General features: G+C 50.4%; 2 protein-coding genes across 6 annotated transcripts in view; one reads left to right on the plus strand and one right to left on the minus strand.

Moving 5' to 3' along the window:
• NPRL3 (NPR3 like, GATOR1 complex subunit) overlaps window positions 1–20579 on the minus strand; it is a 70672-nt gene extending 50093 nt beyond the window's left edge. The window contains exon 1 of one of the 5 annotated variants that reach the window (XM_063598111.1): window positions 20516–20579. Coding sequence is in view for 3 of the 5 variants with exons in the window: in XM_063598110.1 (XP_063454180.1) it covers window positions 3517–3685 (169 nt within the window). In the remaining 2 variants the exon portion in view is untranslated. Of the gene's footprint in view, window positions 1–3516; window positions 4388–4490; window positions 5768–20515 lie in introns of those variants that run through there. The other 4 variants (XM_034951559.3, XM_034951560.3, XM_063598110.1 and 1 more) reach the window with 4 other exon arrangements.
• On the plus strand, window positions 19086–20547 carry LOC100983830 (hemoglobin subunit zeta). Its single transcript, XM_063598113.1, has 2 exons — window positions 19086–20096; window positions 20315–20547. Exons 1-2 carry the CDS (start codon window positions 19797–19799, stop codon window positions 20441–20443), a joined length of 429 nt encoding a protein of 142 aa, XP_063454183.1. The 5' UTR covers window positions 19086–19796; the 3' UTR covers window positions 20444–20547.
• Window positions 20580–21033: the final 454 nt, after the last annotated feature.

Below are 21033 nucleotides of genomic sequence, written 5' to 3' on the forward strand. Positions count from 1 at the left end.
GGGTTTCACCATGTTGTCCAGGCTGGTCTCGAACTTCTGACTTTGTGATCCGCCCGCCTCGGCTTCCCAAAGTGCTAGGATTACAGGCATGAGCCACTGTGCCCAGCGTTGTTTGTTTGTTTGTTTTAAGAGTCAGGGTCTCCCTATGTTGCCCAGGCTAGATTTAAACTCCTGGGCTCAAGCAATTTTCCTGCCTACAGTTCCCAGGTAGCTGGGAGTACAGGTGCAGGCCTGGCTTGGAGTAACACTTCCCATTTCCTTCAAGAGCTTTTCCTTTGCATTTACCATTTGGCTGTTTTGTGCAAGCAGACTACCTTTTGGCCTAGTTCAGCTTTCAACATGCCTTCCTCAAGAAGCTTAATCATTTCTAGCTTTTGATTTAAAGTGAGAAACATGTGATTCTTTATTTCACTTGAACCCTTAGAGGCCACTGTAGATAACCAGCTTAATTTCAATATTGTTGTGTCTAAGGGAACAGGGTGGTCCAAGGAGATGGAAACAGATGGGGGAACAGCCAGAATACACACAATTATTGATGAAACTTGCTATCTTATGTGGACATGGTTCTTGGTACCCCAAAACAATCACAATAGTAACATAAAGATCATGTATCACCATAACAGATACAATAATAATGAAAAAGTTTGAAATACTGCAAGAATTACCACAACACCACACAGAGACACAAAGTGAGTATATACTGTTGGAAAAATGGTGCTGACAGACTTGCTGGACACAGGGTTGCCATAAACTTTCGATTTGTAGAAAACACAATAAAGTGAGGTAGGCCCCTATGCACATGTACACACACGCCCCCTCGCAGTATAGGATGACAATTAGGTTGGAAAAAGCATAGGCAAAATAAAAAAAATTTAAATGTACATACACCAAGAGCCTTCATATACACAAACAATAGTACTTTACCGGAGTAAAAAAAATTTAAAAACCTAGTGATGAACCTAAGAAGAGTGCAAAAGGCCCATGAAAACAATGGAAAAGCTAATAAGGGAGAAAAAAATGAATAGAAGACATATCATTTTCCTGAACGGGAAGATTCAACATAAAGATGCTTTTTCTTCCCAGTTAATCAACAGATTCAAAGCTACCTACACCAAGAGCTTGGGAGGGGGACCTAATACACTTGATGCTAAAGTTTACGGGGAAAAATAATAAAGCACGGCCAGGATAACGCTGAAAAAGAAAAGTAATGACAAGTGACTAACCTTACTGATAGTATAACATAATATAAAGTTACAGTAATTATTATGGAACCTACACATAGATCATTGGAGGAGATAAGAAAGATAAAAAATAGATCCAAGTAAACGTGAGAATTTAGCACGATAAAGACAGCAGAATCAATTAGTGGAAGTAAGGTGAATCATTCAATAAAATTATGTTGGGACCAGATAGCCATATGGAAAAGAAAATTATCTTGGCCCAATCAATCATCATTTGGTCACGTTGTGGCCTGTTATAACTCCAGTTCCACAGGGCTCCAAAGGCAACCACGCAGTTCATCTGCAACTCTTCGCAAGAGCCCAGAAAATATCAGCTCTTAGGATTAGCCTTCACCTTATGCCAAGACAAACACATTTAAAAACAAGATATACTTTGGGAGGCCGAGGAAGGCAGATCACGAGGTCAGGAGTTCAAGACCAGCCTGGCTGATATGGTGAAACCCCATCTCTACTAAAAATACAAAAATTAGCCAGGCGTGGTGGCACGCACCTGTAAACCCAGCTACTCAGGAGGCTGGGACAGGAGAATCGCTTGAACCTGAGAGGCGGAGGTTGCAGTGAGCCAAGGTCATGCCATTGCACTCCAGCCTGGGCGACAGAGTGAGACTCTGTCTCAAAAAAAAAAAAAGACATAAACAGTCTGGAGGAAAATAAGGGAGTTTTTTATTGTTGTTGGTAATAATTTTGGAGAGCAAAACGCCTTTCTATTTAAAACAAAACTCAGAAACCACAAGAGATAAGACTGAAAACTCCATAAAAATCAAAACTCTGGCAAGAACTACACAGAAGCAAACAAGGTAACTATAGCTTTGTCCCAAGACCTATTTTTACATTAAATATAAAAAGAACTCCTTCAAATCTATAAGGAAAAAAAATCAAACAACCCAAGAGAACATTAGGCAAAGGTTATAAATAAGTCATTCACTGAAAAGGAAATCCAAATGGCTCCAAAAACAGGAAAATATGCTTTCTATCTCAATTAAAAGGCAAATAAACATTAAAATTACTACCAGATATAATTTTTCACCTACCAAATTAACAAAGATTGAAAAATCTAACCTATTAAAAATAAATATGCTCCTTATCCCTTATACCCAACCATGCTACTTTGGGGATTTAATATTACAAGAATTCTGTAAAATGACAATACCTGGAAAGAACGTTTGCACTTTTCGTATTAGCAAAAGATTGAAAACAATTTTGCGTCCATCAACCAAGAGGACACGATAAACAAATCACAATATGTTCATCTCATGGAATTCACCGTGGCCGGTAAGAAGGACAAGGGTGCTCGACAGGTTCTGATCTACATCAAAGATGCAGACATGAAGGGAAAACGAAAACAGGGGCAGAACAGTGTGTATGGTGTGACTTTGCCTGTGCTTAGAAAAAAAACACAAGTGCAGGCTGGGCGCGGTGGCTCACGCCTGTAATCCCAGCACTTTGGGAGGCCAAGGCGGGCGGATCACGAGGTCAGGAGTTGGAGACCAGCCTGGCCAACATGGTGAAACCCCATCTCTACTAAAAATAAAAAAAAAAATTAGCTGGGCATGGTGGCGCATGCCTGTAGTCCCAGCTACTTGGGAGGCTGAGGCAGGAGAATTGCTTGACAGGGGGTCGGAGGTTGCGGTGAGCCAAGATCACGCCACTGCACTCCAGCCTGGCGAGACTGCAAGACTCATGTCAAAAAAAAAAAAAAGAAAAAAGAAATACATACGCCTGTATTTACACAGAAGGTCCTGGAAAGACAGAAAAATGGGAACAGTAGTTACCCCTATGATGGAAACTGAGGGCTGGGGGCCCATAGTAGGAAAGAACTTTCTTTTCATAATCTAAACGCCTTTGTATCTTTAAAACTTTCTGCCATATCAACAAGTTTAAAAATAATTTTAAAACAAAATATAAAATAAAAACTGAACAGTCCGGGTGCGGTGGCTCACACCTGTAATCCCAGTACTTTGGGAGGCCGAGGCAGGTAGATCATTTGAGGCCAGGAGTTCGAGATCAGCCTGGCCAACATGGCAAAACCCCATCTCTACTAAAAAAAAAAAAAAAAAAAAATTGCAGGGTGTGGTGGCACATGCCTGTAGCCCCAGCTACTTGGGAGGCTCAGGCAGGAGAATCCCTTGAGCCCGGGAGGTGGAGGCTGCAGTGAGCCGAGATCACGCCACTCAACTCCAGCCTGGGCGACAGAGTGAGACTCCGTCTCAAAAAATAAATAAAATAAAAACAAAAACTGAACATTCATGATGATGAAAAATCAAAAGTAACCTACATGCCGTCCACAGGGGAAGGCAGCAGCCTGCAGCCAAGGATGAGGTTGATCCCTGCTTGCAAAGGCAGACGGAGCTCCAAGGCCGACTGTGGGAAAAGGGCGCCACAGAACAATTCGTGCGATGAAAAACCTCACGCAACGTTCTCTTTTCCTGTGGATAGATCTGCATCTATGTACAGGGCAGACAACTCCCAACACGGCCAGGGGTGTGATCCTTGTGCTGGCTGGAACTGGGGGTGGCAAAGACAACTTCAGATGTTCACGTAACTTTTTTTTTTTTTTTTTTTTTGAGACGGAGTCTTGCTCTGTTGCCCAGGCTGGAATCCAGTGGCGCGATCTCGGTTCACTGAAACCTCCGCCTCCCGGGTTCAAGCAATTCTCCTGCCTCAGCCTCCCGAGTAGCTAGGATTATGGGCACACACCACCACGCTCGGCTAATTTCTGGGTTTTTTTATTTTTATTTTTTCAGTAGAGACAAGAGTTTCAACCATGTTGGCCAGGCTGGTCTCGAACTCCTGACCTCAGGTGATCCGCCCGCCTCGGCCTCCCAAAGTGCTGGGATTACCGCCACCGGCCTTGTTCGTGTAATTTTGTATTTTCTCAAGATGAATACATCCCAAACTCATTTTATTTTATTTTACAAGGCTGGAGACTGATGAAATGTCAGCAGTAGTTGCTTTGGTGTGGTGAACAATGCATGATTTTAATTTTTTTTACTTTTTATTTTTTTTTCCTTTTTCTACTTTTCAAATACTCTACAACGAGCAGCTCTCGAATGCCCAGCAAAAGCTAAGCTCCGCGAGGCGGCCCTGGAATGAGGCGGCCCCGGAATGAGGCGGCCCCGGAATGAGGCGGCCCCGGAATGAGGCGGCCCCGGAATGAGGCGGCCCCGGAATGAGGCGGCCCCGGAATGAGGCGGCCCCGGAATGAGGCGGCCCCCGCGAGCGCCAGGCCCCCGCCCAGCGCTCACTTACTTGTCTGGGACGCCGGGTGCTCCTGGCTTCTCTGGAAGGGGTACCTGAACAGCAGCTTATTGCCCCTGCTCCCCGAGCTCACCAGAATCACGCTGATGGGGCTGGTGTTGTCCCGCATCCCGCCGTGGGGCCGGGGCCGGGGGCGGAGGGGGCCAGAGGAGGGCAGGGGTGGAGGCGGAGGGGGCCTGAGGAGGGCAGGGGTGGAGGCGGAGGGGGCCTGAGGAGGGCAGGGGTGGAGGTGGAGGGAGCAGCGCCACAGTTACCAACCCACGTGCCACGCTCCGGGCTCGCGAGACTTCGGCGACACCGTCCGGAGGAGGTGCTGGGGCGGCGGCCGGGAGAACGGCGCAGGCGCAGGCGCAGGCAGCGGAATGCGCAGGCGCGGGGCCTTCTGGAAGCCACCGAGTTCCGCGGTGCTGTCTGGAGCCGTACGGTTCGCGTTTGGGGCACAGGGGCCCTCTTGCTGGTGCGGATGGGAAAGGCGCGGCGTCGAGTCAGCGTCCCTCTCGATGTTGGTTTCTTCGTTTTACAAATAACACTTGGGCGGGGCGCGGTGGCTCACGCCTGTAATCCCAGCATTTTGGGAGGCCGAGGCGGGCGGATCACGAGGTCAGGAGTTCGAGACCATCCTGGCCAACATGGTGAAACCCCGTCTCTACAAAAAATACAAAAAAAAAAAAAAATTAGCCGGGCGTGGTGGCAGGCGCCTGTAATCCCAGCTACTCGGGATGCTGAGACAGGAAAATCGCTTGAACCCGGGAGGCGGAGCTTGCGGTGCGCCGAGATTGCGCCACTGCACTCCAGCCTGGGCGACAGAGCGAGACTCCGTCTCAAAAAAAAAAAAAAAATGGAAACACTCGGAAGCCGACAGGAGGTCTTCGAGACCTTGGGCGAGGCAGTGACACTAAAGGCAGGAGCGACTACAGAAGAATAAATTAAACTTCATCAGATTAAAAACTTTACTGCGGCCGGGCGCGGTGGCTCACGCCTGAAATCCCAGCACTTTGGGAGGCCGAGGTGGGCAGATCATGAGATCAGGAGATCTAGACCATCCTGGCCAACATGGTAAAACCCCGTCTCTCTACTAAAAATACAAAAATTAGCCGGGTTTGGCGGCGCCTGCTTCTAATCCCAGCTACTTGGGAGGCTGAGGCAGGAGAATCGCTTGAAGCCAGGAGGCGGAGGTTGCAGTGAGCCGAGATCGTGCCACTGAACTCTGGCCTGGCGACAGAGCAAGACTCCATCTCAAAACAAAACAAAAACTTATGTGCTTTAAAGGACACCACCAAGAAAATTAAAAGTCCACCCACAGAACGGGAGAAAATATGTGTAAGTCACATATCTGATAAGGGAATTGTATCTAGAATGGAGGAAACTTACAACTCAACAATAAAAAGACAGTCAATTGAAAAATGCACAAAGGATATGAATATTTTTCCAGTGCATTATGCAAATGGCCAATAAGCACCAGAAGATGCTCAGCTCAACTGGTAGAGGCTCACGCCTGTGACCCCAGCGCTGAGAGGCCAGGAGCTCCAGACCAGCCTGGGCAAAATAGAAATTAAAAATGCTCAACATTATTAGGCATTAGGGAGATGCAAATCAAAACTACAAATAGATGCCACATCACACCTCCTACGATGGCTGTAATCAAAAAGACAAGCGTCAGCAGGGGTGTGGAGAAACGGGAATCTCTCTCCTGCTGGTGGGAATGCAAGAGGCTACACTCGCTATGGAAAACAGGCTGGCAGTTCCTGAAAGGTTAGAGTTAACACAACACTCGGCAAATCCCCCTTTTAGATATATAGCCAAGAGAAATGAAAGCATATGTCCACACAAAAACATGTGTGTTCTTAGTCATATTATTCATAATAGCCCAAAGTGGAAGCAATCCTAGGGTATATCAATTGATGAATGGGTGAATATGGTATAGTTTGTTTAAGGGAATACTATTCAGCCATAAAAAGGAATGAAGTACGGCACATGAATCCATCTTGAAGACACACTAATATATGATTCCATTTATATAAGATGCCCAGAATAGGCAAATCCATAGAGACAGAATGATTAGTGGCTGCCTAGGGCTTCCAGGGGGTCGGGAAATATGGAGCGATTCATATGGGTTTTTTGAAGGGGAGTGATGAAAATGTTCTAACGTTGACTGTGGGAATGGTTGGACAGCTCTGAGAATGCGAATACACTAAAAGACATGGAAGTGCCGGGCGCGGTGGCTCACGCCTGTAATCCCAGCGCTTTGGGAGGCCAAGGCAGGCGGATCGTGAGGTCAGGAGATCGAGACCATCCTGGCTAAGACGGTGAAACCCCGTGTCTACTAAAAATACAAAAAATTAGCTGGACATGGTGGCGGGCGCCTGTAGTCCCAGATACTCAGGAGGCTGAGGCAGGAGAATGGTGTGAACCCAGGAGGCGGAGCTTGCAGTGAGCCAAGATCGCACCACTACACTCCAGCCTGGGCGACAGAGCGAGACTCCAATTCAAAAAAAAAAAAGACATGGAAGTGTACACTTCAAGTGGATAAGCTTTATGGTATGCAAATTGGTATGGTATGGTAAATTATATCTCAATGAAGTTGTTTTTTAAAAAATCACCCCACCTACCCTATCCCAGGCTTCCCCAGGAGGTAACTAAAGTTAATGAGCTTCTTTGGCTGCTTCCAGAACTTTCCCAAGCACATCAAATGCATCAGAACCTAACCACTTGACTGAGGGATGAGCATTTTCACTGTTGCAAGTAACCCTCTTGCACCAACACTGACACTAATGTGTATTTTGCAGAACAAATTTGTGGATTGGCCTCACCAGGGTGAAGGGTACATGCATTTGAAATGGCTCAACAGTACCAACAGGTGCATTTTCTTGCACAGGGCTGCGTAACTTTTTTTTTTTTTTTTTTTTTGAGACAGAGTCTCGCCCTGTCACCCAGGCTGGAGGGCAGTGGCACAATCTCAGTTCACTGCAAGCTCCACCTCCCAGGTTCACATCATTCTCCTGCCTCAGCCTCCCGAGTAGCTGGGACTACAAGTGCCCGCCACCACACCAGGCTAATTTTTTTTTTTTTTTTTTTTGAGATGGAGTCTTGCTCTGTCGACCAGGCTGGAGTGCAGTGGCGCGATCTCGGCTCACTGCAAGCTCCACCTCCGAGGTTCACACCATTCTCCTGCCTCAGCCTCCCCAGTAGCTGAGACTACAGGCGCCCGCCACCACGTCTGGCTAATTTTTTTGTATTTTTAGTAGAGACAGGGTTTCACCGTGTTAGCCAGGATGGTCTCGATCTCCTGACCTCGTGATCCACCCGCCTCGGCCTCTCAAAGTGCTGGGATTACAGGCGTGAGCCACCACGCCCGGCCTGCATAACATTTTTTTTTTCCTGAAATTCCCAGAAAGGAAAATGGTGTCTTGTTCTATGTTGCATTTCTTTGATTGAGAGAGAGAGCTGCATCACTTGATTATTTGCAGAGAATTGCTTTTCTTGTTTTCTATACAGGTTGTCTGTTCTTGGATGATTTGGCTGTGTTCTTTCTGAGGAATACATAACCTCTGTCACACATTTTGCAAGCCTTTATCCCAGTTGTCCGTGTATTGATTTTATGTATAATCAAAAGGTTTGTGAGTTCTCCCACACTTCCCAGGAGTGCCTCTGGGATGGAAATGAGAGTGCAGGAGCAGGGCTTGAGGCTGGAAGGGTGAGATGGGACAGATGGGGGTGGGGGAACCCAGGGCAGTGGCAGGTGGTGGTAATGGAGGCCTCCTCACAGGGACCCTCACAGCGACCATGCGAAGGGAGCAGGACTGTGACTCAGGTCTCGCTCTTCTGACCTAATCGTGCTGCTGCCCCAATGGGCAGAACCTTGGGGCTCCAGACTGGACATCTCTGGGCTCAAAGGATCCCACTGTTCCCCCAGTTACCCTCTCAGGGTTGGCCTCCTGCCAGTAACCCTGGCACTCATTGTTCATTCTTCTGACTATCGTCAGTCATAATGAGAGCTCGAACTGGTGAAAGTGCAGGGAGCTCACCATGACCCCAGCCCACAGAGGTCCTGGGTGCGTCCCTGCCCTCCCAGCAGCACTCTGGATCCCAGTGCCACCCTCATGGGCAGCACTTCATGTGCCCACAGAGGTCCTGGGTGCATCCCTGCCCTCGCAGCAGCACTCTGGATCCCAGCGCCACCCTCAAGTCCATGTTTGCACCTCATTGGCTGTGACAGAAATGGGACATCATTGTCACACGCTGGCCTGAGGGTCAGTGGGCCTTGCTTTGGACCTCAGTTTCCCCACCAGTAACAGGGTTCAGAACAGATGGTCCCTGAGTGAGTCCCAGCTCTAAGTTCTCCCAGTGTCTCCTGGACAATGAAGCACCAGGGCCAACCTCCATTTGCTACAGGGGACATGCTCAGGCTCTTCTCTGCTAAGACCCCACACCTCCCAGTCTCCTCATTTTACCTTTAAATAGCTGTTTCATGACCTGCTTTTTTGACGGTAAGTAGATTTTTGGAAACTGAAACCCCTGACCCTTCCTCCCAGCCTGGGCCTGCCCTTGGCAGGATAGGAGGCCTTATCGGTCCTGCCACTTGGTCTGGGCCTCAAAGGGCCACCGCCATCTGCAGGAGGGCCGGGTGGGGTTCACAGACGCTATCTGGGACTTGCCTGGACACCTCCACCTTCTCAGCTGAGTGTTGCTGCCCCACCAGGGAGACCCACTCACACACAGTAGTAATAGAAATAATTTAAAATTCATGCTGCAAGTTCCTGAGCGCCCTCCCAACACTGAGGTGGGGGCTAGTCTAATCCCCATCCTAGAGGTGAAAACAGTGAAACTAGGACTCACAAGGCAAATCAGCCTGTTCAGGGTCACCGAGGGTCCACTCTCATGGGAGAGTTTGCAGATGCCCCATCCAGCATTCTGCTGAGTGTCCAGTGGCTTGTAAGTGGCCAGACGCCCTTTGAGCTCAGCCTCAGCTGCTCAGGCACAGAACGTGCCTGGAGCTTGGAATTCAGGCCAGAAACCACCAGTGGACACCAGCATTCCACACTCACTGCACAGGCTTGGGCTCAAACCAAGGCCCAGGGACAGGAAGGGACAAGCCCCAGCCCCAGCCGGACTCCCAGCCCACACAAACCATCAGGGCTTGTTTCCTGCTCCATGGAAGCCTCAGACATGTTTCATAACCTCCTGGAGCCTCCGTTTCCTTATCTTTCCAATGTAATGATGGCCAGGTGCAGTGGCTCACGCCTGTAATCCCAAGCACTTTAGGAGGCCGAGGTGGGTGGATCACTTGAGCTCAGGAGTTTGAAGCCAGCCTGGGCAACATGGCAAAACGCCATCTCTACTAAAAATACAAATATTACCCAGGCATAGTGGCATATGCCTATAGTCCCAGCTACTCAGGAGGCTGAGGTGGGAGGATCACCTGAGCTTGGGAAGTTGAGCCTGCAGTGGGCCAAGATTGTCACACTGCACTCTAGCCTGGAGGACAGAGTAAGAAGACCCTGTAACAAAACAAAACATAACAAAACAAACAAACAAAAAACCCAACTAATGACAATAAAATAAACCCTCCCTCACAGGGTGGTTGTGTGGATAAAGCACCCAGAATGAAGAGTGTTGGTGCCACGTGCAGAACTTAGAAAGTGCTCAACAAATGCCAGCCAAACAGACATGGACTCCCCTCAACACAGTCAACCCAAGGTTGACTGTCACCAAATGCAAAAGACCACATAGTAAAGCTTTTAGAAATGTGGTCTAGTGGCCGGGCACTGTGGCTCATGCCTGTAATCTCAGCACTTTGGAAGGCTGAGGCGGGCGGATCACAGGGTCAGGAGTTCGAGACCAGCCTAACCACCTGACCAACGTGGTAAAACCCCATCTCTACTAAAGATTCAAAAAGTTAGCCGGGTGGTAGTGGCATGTACCTGTAATCCCAGCTACTTGGGAGGCTGAGGCAGGAGAATCGCTTGAACCCAGGAGGCGGAGGTACAGTGAGCTGAGATCGCGCCATTGCACTCCAGCCTGGGAGACAGAGAGAGACTCCGTCTCAAAAAAAAAAAAAAAAAAAAAGTTAGCCGGGTGGTAGTGGCACGTACCTGTAATCCCAGCTACTTGGGAGGCTGAGGTAGGAGAATTGCTTGAGCCTGGGAGGTAGAAGGTTGCGGTGAGCCAAGATGGCGCCACTGCACTCCAATCTGGGCGAGACAGTGAGACCCTGTCTCAAAAAAAAAAAAAAATGTGGTCTATAAGACTCTCTTCACTTTGAGATAAAATTTGCATCACGTAAAGATAACCACTTTAACGAGAACAAGTCAATGGCATTCAGCACATTCAGAGTGTTGTGCAACAACCACCTCTCCCTGGTTCCAGGACACTTTCATCGCCTCAGATGGAAACGCCCTCCTCACTGAGGCATCTCTCCCGGTCTTTCTCTTCCCCGGCCCTGACAACCACTAATCTACTTTCTGCTGGGATTTGCCCATTCTGGACGTTTCCTAAAAATGGCTTATCTAAGCCCCACAGTTTCGTGCAGCACGTAGCCTCTGGTGTGTGACGTCCTTCACTTGGTGTAATGGTTCGAGGTTTGTCCATGTCGTAGCCTGGGTCAGAACTTCGTTTTCATGGCTGAATAATATCTCACGGTGTGGAAATATCACAGTTTGCTTATCTGTTCATCCAGTGATGGACATTTGGGTTGTTTCTACCTTTTGGCTATTGGGAATGGAAGGGATAACATTTTTTAATTGGATTTTTAAAGTCACTAGTTTGACTGCATTAAAATTACAAACTTTTGTTTAACTAGAATATCACTAAGATACAGAGTTGGGGGAGATCTAACACATAAAAGTGACAAAGGAATTATATCCAGAATATTTTTGAAATTTCTACAAATCAGTGACTGGCAACACAGTGGGAAAGTGGCCAAGACTAAAATACTTTAATAAAGAGGAAACCGAAATGGCCAGTAAATATGGGCTCAACCTCACTAATTATCAGGAAAATGTTAATTAAGACCACAAGAGAAACCACTACACACTCACCAAAAATTACACACCCAATAAAAAGGTAATTTTTTTTTTTTTTTTTTTTTTTGAGATGAAGTCTCACTCTATTGCCCAGGCTGGAGTACAATTGCGCGATCTCGGCTCACTGCAACTTCCGCCTCCTGGGTTCAAGCGATTCTCCTGCCTCAGCCTCCTGAGTACCTGGGATTACAGGCGCACACCACCACACCCAGCTAATTTTGCATTTTTAAGTAGAGACGGGATTTCACCACGTGGGCAAGGCTAGTCTCGAACTCCTGACCTCGTGATCTGCCCGCCTTGGCCTCCCAAAGTGCTGAGATTACAGGCATTAGCCACTGTGCCTGGCCTAAAAAAGGCTAAAATTTAAGAAGACCAGGAGTTTGACTGCTATGGTTGGAATGTTTGTCTCCTCTAAAACTCTTGTTGAAACTTAATCCCCAGTGTGGCAGCGTTGAGAGGTGGGGCCTTTGGGGTAAGGAGGTTGGATCATGAGGGTCCTCCCCCAAGGAATGGATTCATGAGTTGTCATGGGAGTGGGGCTGGTGGCTTTATAAGAAGAGAGACCTGGCCGGGCACGGTGGCTCACACCTGTAATCCCAGCACTTTCTGAGGCTGAGACGGGCAGATCACAAGGTCAGGGGATCGAGACCATCCTGGCTAACACAGTGAAACCCTGTCTCTACTAAAAAAAAAATGAAAAAAAATTAGCCGGGCGTGGTGGCGGGCACCTGTAGTCCCAGCTACTAGGAAGGCTGAGGCAGGAGAATGGCGTGAACCCGGGAGGCGGAGCTTGCAGTGAGCCGAGATCACGCCACTGCCCTCCAGCCTGGGCGACAGAGCAAGACCCTGTCTCAAAAAAAAAAAAAAGAAGAGAGATCTGAGGTGGCGCACAAGCATGCTCAGCCCACACAACCTGCAATTAATACTCTGTGCGACTTCGGACTCTGCACGAGTCCCCACTGGGCTCGAAACTTCTCAGCCTCCGTAACTATAGGAAATAAATTCCTTTTAAAATAAATTCCACAGTCTCAGGTATTCTATTATAAGCAACAGAAAATGGAGTACTACACCGATCATATCAAATGTTTAGAAGGATTTGGAGCAAGGAGAATGCTCGCACACCACTAGGGAAAACATAAGTTGGTTAACCACTCTGAAAAAGTTTGGCATTATTTACTAAAGTTGAAAATATATATGCCCTATGACCCAGCAACTTTACTCCTAGGTATGTATGTACAAAATAGAATTTCAGGCATGTGGGTACCAGGTGACATGTAAAGGAATGTTTATTGCAGCATTATTCATCATAGCCAAGAACTGAACAACACAAAGTTCCAGCCCCAGTACAATGGATAAACTGTGGTATATTCCTACAAGAAAATATTAATAGATACAGCAATGAAAATGAACACATATAACATGGCTGGTAAATCTGACATGAGAGAGTGAAAGAAGATGGACATTCAGTGTGCAGACAGTTGGATTAAAAATATTTTTTTAAAGGCCAGGCTTGGTGGCTCACACCTATAATCCTAGCACTTACAGAGGCCAAGGCGGGCAGATCACCTGAGGTCAGGAGTTCAGGACCAGCCTGGCTAACACAGTGAAACCCCATCTCTACTAGAAAATACAAAAATTAGCCAGGTGTGGTGGTACATGCCTGTAGTCCCAACTACTCGGGAGGCTGAGGCAGGAGAATCACTTGAACCCAGGAGGCGGAGGTTGCAGTGAGCCAAGATCGCGTCACTGCACTCCACCCTGGGTGACAGAGCAAGACTGCGTCTCGAAAATAAATAGATAAATAAATAAATAACAAACAGGCCGGGAGCAGTGGCTCATGCCTGTAATCCCAGCACTTTGGGAGGCCGAGGTGGGCAGATAACGAGGTCAGGAGATCAAGACCATCCTGGCTAACACGGTGAAACCCTGTCTCTACTGAAAATACAAAAAAATTAGCTGGGCATGGTGGCGGGCGCCTGTAGTCCCAGCTACTCAGGAGGCTGAGGCAGGAGAATGGTGTGAACCCGGGAGGTGGAGCTTGCAGTGAGCCGAGATCGCGCCACTGCACTCCAGCCTGGGCGACAGAGCGAGACTCCATCTCAAAAAAATAATAATAATAAAAATAAAATAAATAAATAACAGATTGCATGAAGTGGCTCACGCCTGTAATCCACGCACTTTGGGAGGCCAAGGCAGAAGGATCACTTGAGCCCAGGAGTTCAGGACAAGCCTGAGCAACATGGTGAAACCCCACCTCTACAAAAAAAAAAAAATTAGCTGGGCATGGTGGCATGTGCCTGTGATCCCAGCTACTTGGGAGGCTGAGGCAGGAGGATCACTTAAGCCTGGGAGGTCAAAGCTGCAATGAGCTATGATCGTACCACTGCACTCCAGCCTGGGCAATAGAGCAAGACCCTGTCTCAAAACAAATAAACAAAAGCCAGACAGACACAAATGAGAGCATTCTGTATTGTTTCATTTCTATGAAGGTGAAAAGCAGGCAAAAACAACCAAAGTGCTTGCAGATGCATATCTGAGTAGTTAAAAACTTACTGAAAAGCAGGCCTGGCTCATGCCTTTAATCCCAGCACTTTGGGAAGCGGGCGGATCACGAGGTCAGGAGATCGAGACCATCCTGACTAACACGGTGAAACCCCGTCTCTACTAAAAATACAAAAAATTAGCCAGGTATGGTGGCTGGTGCCTGTGGTCCCAGCTACTTGAGAGGCTGAGGCAGGAGAATGGCATGAACCCGGGAGGTGGAGCTTGCAGTGAGCTAAGATCGCGCGACTGCACTCCAGCCTGGGCAGCAGAGCGAGACTCCCTCTCAAAAAAAAAAAACCTACTGAAAAGCAAGAAGTCAGGTGGAGGTTACCTTTGGGGAGGATTGGGGTGCTGTCCGCTTTCTAATAATTCGTTAAACTATAGTCTACATCTTGTGCTATATTTCACAATGGAAAAACAGAAAAGAGCTCCTGCCCATAACGCTGCTTTGCAGGTTTGGAAATTTCAGATTCAATTCCTCTCCTTGTGGGGGCCAAGGATGGGAAGGGCAGGTGGTTCCAGTAGGGAAAGAGGAGGCCCTGGGGCCTCAAAGTGGCTAAGGACCATTCCTCAGCGTGGGCGGCACCTACCCTGGAAACAGGACTCTACGTCCTCCTCTGTTAGGGAGCAGAGCAGCCCTGCGGTGCCTTCTGGGCACAGGTCCTCACTCCGCAGCTGGAGGAATTCTCCCAGGCACTGAGAGCCCTTCACGGCCCAAATGCCCCGTGCGCTCGGTCTCTGGACTTGCCTTCCCTGCTCTGTACATCTCCCTCCGCCTGACCCTCAGCCTCCTCCGTCACTCACTGTCTTCTCTGCCAGTCTATTCATCTGCCTCTGTCCCTCTCTCTGCCACCTTCTCTCCTATTGAGAAGCCGAAACCTCAGGCACAGACCCACACCCCCTCCTCATGGGCCCATGTGCCCAAGGTGCCCCTAGGTGCCAGGCTGAGATGAACCAGGAGTGTCCTTCTGAACCCAGCAACAGCGAAGGGTGACCAGGGAGGGCCAGTTCATCTCGGTCTGAAAGAAGCCCCAGATGAGCAAAGGATACACTGGCCTCCTGCGGTCAGCAGCACTTCCCAGGACAGTGAGCAAGACAGGGGTAAGGCCAGAGTGGGTGGGCACACCCCTGGGAGAGAGGAGCCGCTGTGAAATGTGCACGAGGAACAGACCAGCAAGGAGGACCCAGGCGGTGCTAGAAGGGAGTTCCTGGAATCCTGGTGGAGAGCCCCTCCCATCTGCTAAGCCCGGAGGGCATCAAAGGCTGCTGCTGCCCTCAACCCCTGACAATCTCATCATCTCACATCTCAGGCATGGAAGAATGAGGGCCGTTACACGAGTAAAACATCAAGTACACTCCAGCCTGGATGACAGAGCCAGGCTCCATCTTAAAAAAAAAAAAAAAAAGTGCCTGTGGTCAAAGCTCTCCTGACAGGGGAAAACAAAACAAAACAAACTTCTCCTTAAAGAAAACATTTGCCTTTGATTGCATCATAATTCCAGCAGGATTTTGTGCAGATAACTCTTTAGCTAACTCTAAAATTCATACAGAAAGGTAAAGAAATTAGAATAGCCAAAGAAATTTTGAAAAGGAAGAATAAAGCGAGAGGAATCACATTCCTCAATTTTTAACAGCTCTATTGAGATAAAATTCACATACCATACGGTTCACCCATTTAAAGTGTATAATTCAGGCCGGGTGCGGTGGCTCATGCCTGTAATCCCAGCACTTTGGGAGGCTGAAGCGGGCAGATCACCTGAGGTCGGGAATTCGAGACCAGTCTGACCAACATGGAGAAACCCCGTCTCTACTAAAAATACAAAATTAGCCGGGCGTGGTGGCTCATGCCTGTAATCCCAGCTACTCGGAAGACTGAGGCAAGAGAATTGCTTGAACCCGGGAGACGGAGGTTGCCGTGAGCCGAGATCGCGCCACCACACCCAGCTGCCATTTTTTAATTGATTACTTGTCTATTTATTACTGAGTTGTAAGATATTTTGGGCCAAGCACGGTGGCTAACGCCTGTAATCCCAGCACTTTAGGAGGCTATGGTGGGCAAATCACTTGAGGTCAGGAGTTCGAGACCAGGCTGGCCAACATGGCAAAACACCATCTCTACTAAAAATAAAAAAAAATTAGCCAGGCGTGGCCGGGCGTGGTGACTCACGCCTGTAATCCCAGCACTTTGGAGGCCAAGGCGGGCGGATCACCTGAGGTCGGGGGCTCAAGACCATCCTGACCAACATGGAGAAACCCCGACTCTGCTAAAAATACAAAATTAGCCGGGTGTGGTGGTGCATGCCTGTAATCCCAGCTACTCAGGAAGCTGAGGCAGGAGAATGGCTTCAGCCCAGGAGGCAGAGGTTGTGGTGAGTTGAGATTGTGCCATTGTACTCCAGCCTGGGCGACAAGAGCGAAATTCTGTCTCAAAAAAAAAAAAAAAAAAAAACCGTTAGCCAGCCATGGTGGTGCACACCCGTGGTCCCAGCTACTCAGGAGGCTGAGGTATGAGAATCGCTTGAACCCAGGAGGCAGAGGTTGCAGTGAGCCAGGATTACGCCGCTGCACTCCAGTCTGGGTGACAGAGCAAGACTCTGTCTAAAAAAAAAACAAAAACAAAAAAGATATTTTGTATGTGTTTGGATAACTTCCCTATCAGATATATGATTTGCAAATATGTTTCTCTCATTCTGTGAGACATCATTCAATTGTAAGACATCACAGAGCTATATTAATCAAGGCACTGTGGCTGTGGTAAAGGATAGACACACAGAACAGAACAGAGAGCCCAGAAATGGACCCGCAAACCTATGCCCCATTCATTTTTTACAAATAAGTGCGAGAAGCCAACTGAATAGAAAGCGTATAGCTTTTTCAAAAAATAGTGCTGGAACAATTGGACATCCGTAGGCAAAAAACAAACAAGCAAACAGAAGAATCTGGACCTGCCCTTCACACCTCAGACAAAAGTCATCTCAAAATGGATTGTAGATCTCAATATAAACATAAACTATACAACTTTAGAAGAAAACACAGGTGAAACTCTTTGTGTTCTGTGGTTAGGCAGACAGTTCCTAGGCATGGCACTAAGTAAGATTCATTTAAAATTTTTTGACAAATTGGACTTTATTAAAACTTTTGCTCTACAAAAGACAATATTAAGAGAATGAACTAACAAGCTACAAACTAAGAGAAAACATTTGCAAATTCATATCTGACAAGGGATTGCTTCCAGAAGATACACAGAATTCTAAAAATTCATCCTTAAGAGAATAAACCACCCAATTTTTAAATGGGCAAAACAGGCCAGGCGCCGTGGCTCACGCCTGTAATCCTAGCACTTTGGGAGGCCAAGGCAGGCGGATCACAAGGTCAGGAGATTGAGACCATCCTAGCTAACACGGTGAAACCCTGTCTCTACTAAAAATACAAAAAATTAGCCAGGCGTGGTGGCAGGTGCCTGTAGTCCCAGCTACTCGGGAGGCTGAGGCAGGAGAATGGCATGAACCTGGGAGGCGGAGCTTGCAGTGAGTGGAGATCGCACCACTGCGCTCCAGCCTGGGCAACAGAGCGAGACTCCGTCTCGAAAAAAAGACAAAATACTTGAAAAGATATTGGCTAGGCGTGCTGGCTCATGCCTGTAATCCCAGCACTTTGGGAGGCCAAGGCGGCTGGATCACAAGGTAAGGAGTTCAAGACCAGCCTGGCCAAGATGGTGAAACCCCGTCTCTACTTAAAAAAAAAAAAAAAATTGGCCGGGCACAGTGGCTCATGCCTGTAATCCCAGCACTTTGGGAGGCTGAGGCAGGTGGATCAGGAGTCAGGAGATCGAGACCATCCTGGCCAACATGGTGAAACCCCATCTCTATGAAAATACAAAAATTAGCCAGAGATGAAGCCGGGTCCCTGTAATCCCAGCTACTCATGAGGCTGAGGCAGAAGAATCACTTGAACCAGGGAGTCAGAGGTTGCAGTGAGCCGAGATCGCACCACTGCACTCCACCCTGGGCGACAAATCGAGATTCCATCTCAAAAAAAGAAAAAAAAATTAAAAGGAATATTTGCCTCATTATGTTACAATAACTAATATGGAAAGCAATATTGCAATGCCTATTAGCACATGACATTAGGTGAATTCTCCTTTGTCCCCGGACCTGCTGCCTCCTCCTGCTTGTCAGGGGACAGATCCAGTACATCTCCCCTCAGCACTGGGTGGACCTAACCCTTGCTTTCTTGGAGGAAACCCAGGAATCCAGAGACAAAGCGGAAGGGTACTGGCATGTGGTTGGGCAGGGCTGCCTGAGGTCGGTGTCAGCCGACCGTGGGGCTTGGTCCCAGGAGGCTGCTTACTGGGCCCTGCTCCTCTGGTTTCCCCCAAGTCGTGATTCTGAAATGAATAAGGACGGTGCAGAACTGGACTGCAAATGCAGGATTGACTTCCTGGGAGGGTGGGGCCCCTATCTCTCCTAGACTCTGTGGTCAGACTCTGGCCAACACCCCCTGTAAGGCCACAGGAGAGGAACAGGAGTGATAGCCCCCAAACCCCAGTCCCACCAGGCCCTGAGGGCCCCTTTGTCACTGGATCTGATAAGAAACACCACCCCTGCAGCCCCCTCCCCTCACCTGACCAATGGCCACAGCCTGGCTGGGCCCAGCTCCCTGTATATAAGGGGACCCTGGGGGCTGAGCACTACCAAGGCCAGTCCTGAGCAGGCCCAACTCCAGTGCAGCCGCCCAGCCTGCCGCCATGTCTCTGACCAAGACTGAGGGGACCATCATTGTGTCCATGTGGGCCAAGATCTCCATGCAGGCCGACACCATCGGCACCGAGACTCTGGAGAGGTGAGTGTCAGACGGGACTGCCAGAGGGACTGGGTGGGAGCCCAGGTATGTGAGTGGGGACAGTGGGGAGGGGGCGGTGGGGAGGGGACAGTGGGGAGGGGACCATGGAGAGGAGACAGTGGGGAGGGGACAGTGGGGAGAGGACAGTAAGGAGGGGACCATGGGGAGGACACAGTGGGGAGGGCACTGTGGGGAGGGGACAGTGAGGAGGGGACCTTGGGGAGGGGACAGTGAGGAGGGAACCGTGGAGAGGGGACAGTGAAGAAGGGACAGTGGGGACAGATAGCGTTCCCTCTCAGTGAGGAGGGCAGGGTAAGGAGGGTACCATTAGGAGTTGCACAACCATCTGGGCTCGCTGAGACCTGGGCAGGCACAGGCCCAGGTTCTGACAAGCAGAGGGTGAAAGGTTTCGTTCTAGGCCTGAAGGGCCTTACAGGGCAGCCAGGGCACTACAGCCTCTAAAGTCCCAGCATCTGGGATCAGGGCACTGTCCCAGCGTCAAAGTCCCAGCATCTGGGATCAGGGCACTGTCCCAGCTTCAAATTCCCAGCATCTGATCCCCTGGGAGGGGCCAGGGAGCTTTTCCTTCCCTGGAACGCTGCTGGGAGGTCATGAGCCTGCAGAAGGGGTGGCGGGCAACCCAGTCTGGGGCTGGGAGGGAGGTCCTGTGGCCAGAGGAGACGGTGGAGGGGCTGGGGGCACCAGGCGTGCTGGAGGCGGAGGGCGGGAGATTTGGGGACCAGGCTGCACAGAACCCGTTGGAAGCAGGGCGATCAGCCGGGAGCTGCAGAGGCCTGGGGGGCCTCTAGCCCAGGGCAGCCTGGGAGGGGCAGCTGCCTGGGCACCCGGGCACCGCGAGGAGGGGCTGGGGCCTGCTGCGGGGTCGCAGATGTGTCCCGGTGCTCGGAGAGGGCCGCAGGGCGCGTGGGCCGTGGGCGGGAGGCCGCGCTGCTGGGAGCTCACGGCCCCCGCCCCCCGTCCCAGGCTGTTCCTCAGCCACCCGCAGACCAAGACCTACTTCCCGCACTTCGACCTGCACCCGGGGTCCGCGCAGTTGCGCGCGCACGGCTCCAAGGTGGTGGCCGCCGTGGGCGACGCGGTGAAGAGCATCGACAACATCGGCGGCGCCCTGTCCAAGCTGAGCGAGCTGCACGCCTACATCCTGCGCGTGGACCCGGTGAACTTCAAGGTGCGCGGGGCGAGTGCGGGCAGAACGGGGTGGGGTCGCGGGGCGGGGCGGGCCGGGGGTCCCGGCGGGGCGGGGTGGGGTCGCGGGGCGGGCAGGACGGGGTGGGGTCGCGGGGCGGGGCGGGGCGGGGTCGCGGGGCGGGGTCGCGGGGCGGGGCGGGGTCGCGGGGCGGGGCCCGGGCTAGGCCCCGCCCCCGCACTGAGCCGCCCCGCCCCCAGCTCCTGTCCCACTGCCTGCTGGTCACCCTGGCCGCGCGCTTCCCCGCCGACTTCACGGCCGAGGCCCACGCCGCCTGGGACAAGTTCCTATCGGTCGTATCCTCTGTCCTGACCGAGAAGTACCGCTGAGCGCCGCCTCCGGGACCCCCAGGACAGGCTGCGGCCCCTCCCCCGTCCTCGAGGTTCCCCAGCCCCACTTACCGCGTAATGCGCCAATAAACCAATGAACGAAGCAGCGTCCACCTGGTCTCTGTTGTCCCTGGGCGGCGGGCGCGTGGGGAGGCGGAGCGGGAGGAGGGCGCCCCGGCTGTCTCGGGGCCACTGCTGGGCCGCAGGGATCCTTGCACCGACCCCAGGGTCTCTAAGAGGCAGAGGGATGTGCAGCTCCCGGGGCGGGAGCGGGGGTCACTCGGGACCCAGGCGTGGTGGAGAAGGGGTGCAGTTAGGCCTTTGCGGAGGGGGGAGCAGTGCTGGCGCCCACCCGCCGCGGCTCTCCCTCGGACCTCCGTGGTCTTCCTTCTTTATTTCTCCCGAATGTGTACTATTTCCTGATTTCAGAACGATCAGGACGAAGAGGGGAGTGACGGGCGTCTGCGCTCACTCATTCCTTCTTCCATTCCTCAATGAAACATTTACTGGGCATAAGACAGCCTAGGCATGTTTCTAGGCTATGGATACCGCAGCTGAAATAAAGAAAGCCCTCTGCCCCGTGGGGCTGA

This window comes from Pan paniscus, chromosome 18, assembly GCF_029289425.2.
Source record: "Pan paniscus chromosome 18, NHGRI_mPanPan1-v2.0_pri, whole genome shotgun sequence".
NCBI classification, from domain to species: Eukaryota; Metazoa; Chordata; class Mammalia; order Primates; family Hominidae; genus Pan; species Pan paniscus.